At 42.4% G+C, this 9,084-nt stretch overlaps 1 protein-coding gene across 2 annotated transcripts in view; it reads right to left on the bottom strand.

Annotated features, from left to right (window-relative positions):
• Positions 1 to 376: 376 nt before the first annotated feature.
• Positions 377 to 9,084, bottom strand: part of BBS9 (Bardet-Biedl syndrome 9) — a 511,186-nt gene continuing 502,478 nt past the window's right edge. For both annotated transcript variants that reach the window (XM_049894336.1, XM_049894337.1), the window contains 2 exons: positions 1,013 to 1,123; positions 377 to 790 (listed from right to left, as the gene is read on the bottom strand). In XM_049894336.1, coding sequence (XP_049750293.1) covers positions 759 to 790; positions 1,013 to 1,123 — 143 coding nt within the window. In that variant the 3' untranslated portion in view covers positions 377 to 758. The remainder of the gene's footprint in view (positions 791 to 1,012; positions 1,124 to 9,084) is intronic.

The following is a 9,084-nucleotide window of genomic DNA, read 5'->3' as shown; positions in this document are numbered from 1 at the left end:
TAACTTCAGTTTGGCACAAGTTCTTATTTTCCGCGTGCAAAAACCTTCCGTTTTAATTGTAATAAAGTGTGAATCCTTTTATAACCTGAATTTTTAAAAGGTGTCACCCATTGGAGTGTTGAAAAAAGGATGTTAATGTACTAGCTTCCTTGAAAATATTTTGACATACAATACTAGAAAACTTACCTTCTTCCACTTTTAGCCTAGTAGAGTAAATCATACAAAAGTTTTATAGTGTCCTTTCATTTTATAAAATAATCACACTCAAGTCTTACCGTAGAGTGACAAAGTTTTCAATTCTTTTCCTTTGGAGAAATAATATTGTAGAGAAATCACCATATGATTATAAATCAAATACAAGATATCAATTGCCAATTAGATGCTTTATTAAACTTGATACACTTACTATATAAGAATTCTGTGAAAAATGGGGTATCGAATTATTTGGGTCTCTGCATTATAAAGTCTGACCCCAAACTATGTTATCTCACCATATCCTCTGAATGTCAGCATTCATCTGACCAAAAGGCAGTAACATCCTTTCCTGGCAAGACAAGTTTCAGCTGACTTGCTTATGACATTACAAGTCCTCCTAGAAAAATAAAAGTTCCAATCCCCATCTCTAGGTAGTGTCATCTCCAGGATGGTGAGCTGGATGGCGCACCTGGGCCAGCCCAACGTCTGTGCTTGGCATGAGATCCACACAGGGTCAGCCTTCGGAAGGACATCTTCCTCTCATTCAGACAACTCTACTTGGACTAATCCGAGACACCATGGAGTGATGAAACGTCTGGCAAAGAAGACAGAGAGAAAAAAAAGAAAGAAAGAGAGAAGAAAGGTCTTAATAATGAAAAGAATACACAGATGATCGAATTAGCTGCACCAATGCTGAGGGGAAAGGATGAAGAAGTAAAACAAGCAGCTTTGTGAAATGCTCTCTGGTACTTAAAAAAACCGACCCGAGTGTCACTGTTACTGACATATCATTTGTGAGGGCCACCCGTTCTCTTACCAGGCATGGGCGTCTCTGCAAGGAGGTGCCTGTGGTTGGCAAACAGCTCTGTGGAGTCTTGTTCTACTGATCTTTCCTCTAGGTCTGATTCTGGGATTGTAGTACAGCCACCTAGTAAAAAAAAATATAAACAACGTTTTAAGCAAAGTGTAGGAAAATCTGCCTCTCCACACGACAGCCACAGCTTAGGAATGTAACAACCATAAAGATAATAAATGATGTGACAACAGTTTTCAGGAGTGGACCAAAAAGAATAATCTTAAATGTCTCTCTTTGGTGAAAATACCGACGATGAGTTATTGCCCCCAAAGACATGTTATACTGATTATAACTTGGCAACAGTGTCGTCTTTAGATTTATCTTTTTTAAAGTCAGAACGGACAAAACCTATAGCATATGTGATATTCATGCTATGATGGGGCCTCAGCAGGAATTCCCTTTAATACCAGAGCACCAGAAACTATTAAAAAAACAAAGCACATCAACCACGAGGGAATGAGGCCTTCCTTGGGCAAAGAGGAAGGTTGCTGGTGTTCTGAGACCGTGATTGTGGTGGTATTTTTCTGGGGTTTGATTCTACTAGATTCCCATCAGCCCACACGACAGATACAAACACTGCATAATTCAACAGCAAGGCCATGAATGGTATTGTGGAAGATTTCAATTCCAAGTGACATGAGGAAGGTCTGGCACCACTGTGCTTTTGAAACACTGGGTATAAGTCATTTCACTGAATCACAAAAATCTTTTATGGGAAACTCAAAATCATGTGACAATTTCCTGACTACATCTGCAACTTGATTTGACTAATTTGCCACCATTTCTTGTAAACGTGCTAACATGTTGTGTACCGGACAGATTTTTTTCCAAAGCCATTCCTCTTGTTAATGAAGTGTGATTTTTTTTTTTTTCTTTTTCTGAGGCTTCTCACACACCGAGTCCAAAGCCTCGATATTTCAGTTTGCCTTTACACATGAGGGGGTTTATGAAGTCATATCATTCTGAGGAAAGAGGATATCAGCAGCCATGATTTGAAAACCACATCACTTCAGAGAGAGGGAAATGGCAAGAGGGTAGGTCTGAAGGAAAATATACCCGACTACCCATTCCGCTGCATCAACTCTGAAAACAAAATCCATGCTGAGGGAAAAGAGAGAAAAGCAGTCCACACTCATAAAACAAGAATTAGGGGTAGCGTCAGAGGTTCCTCAAGCAGGAAATGATAGAATTATCCACAACACCATGGATCTTCCCCAGTTATATCTGAAAATGGCAAGGGCCCCATACAGAAGGTGAAATCAGGCTTATTTACAACCTCTTTCAAAACTTCATAGATCATAGTAACAATAACTATCATTACTGACCGCTTTCTAAGTACTCCATCTATATTATTTAATTCCTACAAACCACACCATGGAACAGATATTAGTATCCTCATTTTGCAAGAAAGAAAAGTGAAGTCTCAAGAGATTTGGTAACTTGCCAAGGTCACATAGCTCCTGAGGAATATGACAGAACCCACACCCACACCTGATACCCCTTTGGCCTATGCTCCTAACCCACTGTACTATATGGCTCATCGCCACTGTGCCATATGGCTGTCAGTAGCAGCATGTGCCAAAGAGACACTGGCTGCAGGTGTCAGGGCTGCCAGCAGGCTTGATCTCACCTGATGCCCCACTGGCTGTGGCTGTGGCACTGCTTAGGGGTAGGTTCCATGCTGCTGGGACTTTTGCTAGAGCCCAGATAATAGCATCCTTCTCCTGGAGGCTCACCCAGTTGAGAAAAGAAGAAAATGGTGTGTGTTGGTGGGAAGGCCAGGGGGCTACCTCTGTAAACAGAGAATAATGGCCAGAAGAGCAGCAAGAAGGGCTGTGCCCCTGCAAGAACAGAACGCTGATAGCAAGAAATAAGGCAACAGACTATCACTGCCAATTGCCATGGAGTGGACTCCAACCAGGTAACTTCAGGTGTGTCAGAGTAGAACTGAGTTCCACAGGGTTTTCAGGGCTGTGACCTATTGGAAGAAGATTGCCAGGCCTTTCTTCCAATATATCTACGTGTGGAATTGAACCTCCAACCTTTGGGTAAGCAGCCGAGTGCAACTGCCAGTTGCAGCGCCCAAGGACTGTTCTCATTCCAGACTCACAAATTATGTTAAGTCACTTCTTCACCTCTGAGGGAGAAAGGGAGCAGGGGAAGCCAGGAACATTATACTAATACATACAAGTGTTACACATAAGGAAACGTGAGGAGCAGGAAGAAGTGACCAGTACGCAACGGATGGGAAAGAGGGGAGTGATCATTAGCAATGCCTGCCATGTACGTGGGGAGTAGCAGGTCTCCTTTGATGAATGAATGTTCACTTTTTATTCCAGCAGCTCAGTACTGGGACAAGACAGAAGTGTGAAGACTTAAAAAGCACTTCCTAGTTCTTCAATCATATGGGCACAAAACGAAAAGTCAGTTGCCATAGACTTTCAACGACGAATGTAATTTTCTCTCTTTGCGGTGGCATGAAAATTTTTGCCTTCCTTTCGTACTTCCCACTTTCAGTCCATGAGGTCATTGGAGGGGCTGGCCAGTCACTTGCCCTGGAATCCTGTCCTCCTCCCTGCCCCATTCTTTGGGTGCCTTCCTGTGGCCAGACTGACCAGCCATATGCCTAGAGTTCCTGCCACTTCCAGCTGGGAAGGAATAATAGAGGGTGGGATCTGGCATCTGACCAATGGAACATTGGAGAAAGGAAAGAGTTGGGCAAGAATTCCCTCCTTCCTTTCTCACTGAGACTACTCTGAGTTATCATTTCTCTTTTGCAGCCTTCCAGAAAAGTGCTGTGAGCTGAGTGCATGTACCCGCTGAGTCTCTTCATGGCTCTGAGAGAACTGGTCACCCTGCAGGGGGCGTCACTTTGCCCCACTTCACGCATTTCTTTACCTCACTTCCCTTTTTCCTCACCCTCTCTTCCCTGGGCTTGCACTTCTCAAATAAAACTTCATCACTTTAATCCCTGCCTCAGACTCTGCTTTCTTGCTAAAACCACTGGCTCTGGAAGTAGTGCTAAAAATCAAGCTTCGACTTTGGAGTTGGACTGCCACCCATCGGAAAGAAATAGGGCACCACAGCCCGTGGGAATAGCCCCTAGTGTGCAATTGTTTGAACCTTCAACCCTGGCTAGCTGGGATGATGTGATGATGTGAATATGGATGTCAAGGCATTGAGAAGTCAGTATCTGTGGCATGGGAGCAATTGCAAGTGCAAGGACTCTGGAGTAGAGTAGCTGCTTCTGAGGACTGGATCCCCTACGAAAGCAAATGGCAGGCTCAGTGCAGTTACCTGGCAATGTGAACCACAGTCTGCAAGTCAGAGGCCTCACTGGCCTTGCCGTGGTAAGTGTGGTCACTGGACCAGCAGCAGGGACATCACCTGGAAGTGTGTTAGAAATGCAGAATGCCAGGCCCAGCCCCATAATCAGAATCTGCTGAGAAAGACAGATGAGCCCATCTGATGAAATTTTTGCTAGAAAAAAAAATGTTAAAAAAAATTAAGAGGATGTATTAAAAGAATAGAAATAAAATATGAAACATCCAAATTAAGGGAGATCTCCTGAAGCCCATTCGTGGAAATGGAGCCTGGGGTCTATGGACACCAGATGAAGTGCCCTTGGCTTACAGCCTATCCCATACAAGGAAAAGGGGAAGAAAACCACAGCTGGATGAAATCATCCAGATACACATCGCGTGTGTGACACAGAGGAGCCAACAGGCAAAAAGTGAGAGCCGGGGCTTCCTGATCCGGAAATCAGGCAGTGGGCCTCTAGGGAGGCAGAGAGCTAATAACACGCTGACCTACTGTGTGCCAGGCACTCTGCTACGCACGTTACATACAGTAACTCAATCCTCAAGCAACCCTGTAAGGAAGGGCTTACCGCCCCATTTTGGACCTGTAAAGTTACTGATGTTAATTTTTTTTTTCCTGCTGTCCCTTCCCCACTACCTCCTCCCCTGAAGTTTCCCTAAGCTATTTTGAGCTTCCTTGCCTCCAGGGAAGTTTGTTTTTTTTTTTTAGCCTTCATTTTCTGATAGCCTGCGCTCACTGAAGAGATCATCTTAGCTTTCCTCCAGTCTTACTTAAACCTGACGGTTAAAGCCTACGGGTTGAGAGCAATCTTGGCCCTTGGTCAGCACAAGGCGTTGGCACAAGGCAGAAGTCCAAGGCACCAAGGTGACAAGGCATCAGAGGGAGAAAGGAAGGCAAGTCTCAGGACGCGGGGCCTCAGCGAGGATTCCCATGGCTCGCCATTGTTACAAACAGAGACAGCCTCTAAGTTCCAGCCTCCGCCGTGGCTTTGGGCAATGAGGCCACTGGCAACTACAGTGTCCTCATCTTCTCATCCCCACATAAACCTCCCTGGATGCAGGCAGGGGGTGGGCAACAAAGGTCGAGGCTAAATTTCCCAACTTTCTGCTTTAAAAAAAATAAAAATTTTAATGCTTCTGGCATCCTTACTTGACTTTGCAGACAGTCATGCTTGCTATGAAGTCTCAATTTATTAAATGAAAGAAATTGTGTCAGCCTTTAAAAGGACCAGCTTTGAAAACTTCCAATCTATCTCAACCAATGTTTGTAAAATACAATAAAAATGAATGAAAAGAATTACTAGCAAAATGAAATGAACAAGATACCAGCCCTCATCTTTTAGTATTAGATTCAATTATTATTATATTACTCCATCAAATGGTTCAGTTTCTGGTGAGAAAACTTTGCAGACAGATGCTAGTCTTTGGGGCCCACTTTGCATGGCACTGGCTACAGGATAAGGTCTACCTTAATTAACACACAAATGGATTTAGGGTTAATAATAGCAATAATATAGCAAACTCCAAATTACCTAAGGTTCAAATAGCCAGTAAATGCATCTGGCAATAACATGGGCTTCTCACAACTTACATATATTCCATTTACTCAAATATCCTCTCTCACTGCCAGTGTCTCAACATAGGGATGTCCAGGTCCACCCCCTCCCCCACTTGCCACTGCTGCTACAACCATAGGAGAAAAATGAAAACCAAACCCGTTGCCTTCAAGTCGATTTCAACTCGCAGCGACCCTAAAGGACAGAGTAGAGCTGCCCCATAGGGTTTCCAAGGAGTGGCTGGTGGATTCGAACTGCCAACCTTTTTTGGTTAACAATTGTAGCTCTCAACCACTGTAGCTCTTAACTCCTATTTTTGTGGTCTCCTGTAAGGTGACAAGGGAAGAAGGCACTCTGGCATTCCAAGTCAGAACTCTGGACTCATTTTCACATGGGAACAATGTTACAGGTAGTAGCTTTATTCCTATTAAATTATTGCTTAAACAGGCTTTTCTGTATCAATCTGGAAACTTAACCCCGGTATGAGAAATTGTAAATAGTGAGGTATCTATTATGAATTGCAAACAACCAGAAAGGAGCATTTGGAATAAAACAATTTACAAACTGGAGACTACACCAGAAATATTTAGAAGGATGCTCTTAAGGATTTTACTATGATTCCTATTATCCTGAACTGTTAACAAGCAAATTATGTATACTACCATTTGGATTAAGTAAACCTTGCTGTAAAAATATGTTTCTTGCAGATTGATAACATATTTAGTACACAAAAACCAAAAAAAAAACCAAACCCATTACCATCAAGTTGATTCCGACTCATAGCGACCCTACAGGACAGGGTAGAACTGCCTCGTAGAGTTTCCAAGGAACGCCTGGTGGATTCAAACTACCGACCTTTTGGTTAGCAGCCGTAGCACTTAACCACTACACCACCAGGGTTTCCATTTAGTCCACATAACAACCCTCATTTAGATAGAAAACTATTTAAGTAGAGAATCTCACCTAAAATTCTGAGCAGTGGAAATTTACTTTCTATTTATAAAGATAGAAAACACTATGATATTTTAAGGGTTCCAAGCCATCCTCAAACCTGCTTCCACATTCAAAGGCAAATCATAAAATGGCTGAAACTCCTCACTCGGTTCAATATACGTTACAAACAAGGGAATCACACTGAGGAATGTCTACCCACTGTCAGAAGAACTAGCTAGGCCCTCTCTAAAGGTTGCTACTGTGGAGTTCACTGTAGGAGTTACAGAGTTCAAAGATCAAATTAGGAAGTCAAGCAGAAACAAATGTGACTGTCATCTGGAATACTGGAGGTCAAAATCAGAATGAAAGGTGAGTGGTGGTATGCTGGTAAATGTGTAACACCTGGCATCTGGGGGCGTAAAGTCCTGATCTGTAGCATTTGCCCATTGCCATGGTGTAAATACTCCTACCACGGACAATTCAAGCAACCAACGTGATATCACCTAATGTAAAGTTTGGAAGAGATCGAGTATTTCCACTGTAACAAATTCAACAGATGTGAATAATCCAAGAGCGTAATAATAGTAAAATGCAGTCAGCTAATTAGTAGGCGAAGGATTTTGAGTATGCGTTATCTTTGTAATATAACTTACTTAGTTGTAAGTTTATATACTTCAATTTTTAGTACTCGCTGTATTTAATAACCAGCTCACACAATTTCTAAAAATTTAATGATTGGCTCTCATGAGCTGGTGCTAAACAGCTCCAGCACACCATTGAAGGTGGTACGGTACAGGGGGTTTAAAGTTATTCTTTGAAGTCATTTAGACCTGGGTTCAAACGATGGCTCAGCATTTACTAGCTAAGTGACCCTTTGAGCAAGTTATCTTACTTAACGAGTCTCAGTCTTCTTACGTATAAAACAGAGAGTATGGAAGCCCTCCTTCACAAGGGAGAAGTAGATGAATGTGTGTAAGTGCCTGGCACATTGAAACACATATTAAATTCTGACTATTTCCCAGGGCTTCGAAGAACTGGTTTGTTTTGGTTGAGACTCCTGCTGAAAATTTGCATTTCTAACAAGTTCCCAGGTGATGCTAATGCTGCTCCTTGTGGACCAATTCTGAGAACCACTAGAAGAGCAGTGGTTCTCAGATTTTATTATACATAAGAATCACCTGGGGATCTTGTTAAAATGTAGATTCTGATTTAGTATCTCTGGGGTGGAAATGAAAATTCTCACTAATGGTCTGAGCCAAACTGAACCAGCTGGAAGCCCTGCTATTTTCAGGCCAAAGTCAGAAACACCAAAAGAAGAGACAGGTAAATAAGCCAAGATAAAAGCCACTAAAGGGAAGAGTCTGGAGGAGAAGGGTTCACATAAGCTGATACACCCACGGAGTAAAGACACAGCTATGCAGCGAAGAAGTAAGTGCCCAGAAGCCTTAAACATGTGGCCATCTCCAAGGATGGGCACTTTATGTTTACTCAAGCCCTATCTGATCTCTCTCCTGCTATGTGAGCTGCTGAATTCTAATATTTGATTCTATTCCAGGTGAATCCTGGTGGCCCAGCTTACCTGCTCACTGCCTACCTCGTAACTCAAACAGCCTAAACCAGGGGTTGGCAAATGTCTTCTGTAAAGAGCCAACCTGTAAACATATTTTAGGCTTTTCCGGCCATACAGTCTCTGGCACAACTATTCAATCCTGCTTTTGTAGTGTGGAAGAAGCTGTAGACAATACGTAAATGCAAATGAGCATGGCTGTGTTCCAATAAAACTTTATTTACCAAAACAGACAGCAGGCTGAATGTGGCCTTCAAGACCTACGTAGGTTTTTTTTTTTTTTTTTTTTAACAATCTTTGGCCTAATTCAAGCCTATGGAAAGCTACTGTGCACACAGTATTCTAATTCTAAAAGTGCCTACAGGCATTTATCTTTGCGATCATCTTATAGTATTACTAAAAAAATAATAAAAACAGAAGAAACAATAGTATGGGTGGTGGTAGCAGTAGTGGTGATGGTGGTAGTATCAGCAGAAGTAGTAGTTTTAAAGCATGGTCTTTTTGCTTGGGCAAGGATAAACATGTTTTAAATAAGGTTTCTTTTTATATATTCCTACGGTTTCTAATATTTTAGGACTTAATCTCCAGGTGCTTGTCTTTTCCTCTATCCAAAGTCAAAGCCAAGTGGGCAGTGAATGGAGAGCCTAATGAATGGGA

This window comes from Elephas maximus, chromosome 8 (assembly GCF_024166365.1).
Source record: "Elephas maximus indicus isolate mEleMax1 chromosome 8, mEleMax1 primary haplotype, whole genome shotgun sequence".
NCBI lineage: Eukaryota > Metazoa > Chordata > Mammalia > Proboscidea > Elephantidae > Elephas > Elephas maximus.
This window is presented reverse-complemented; position numbering and strand designations above follow the sequence as displayed.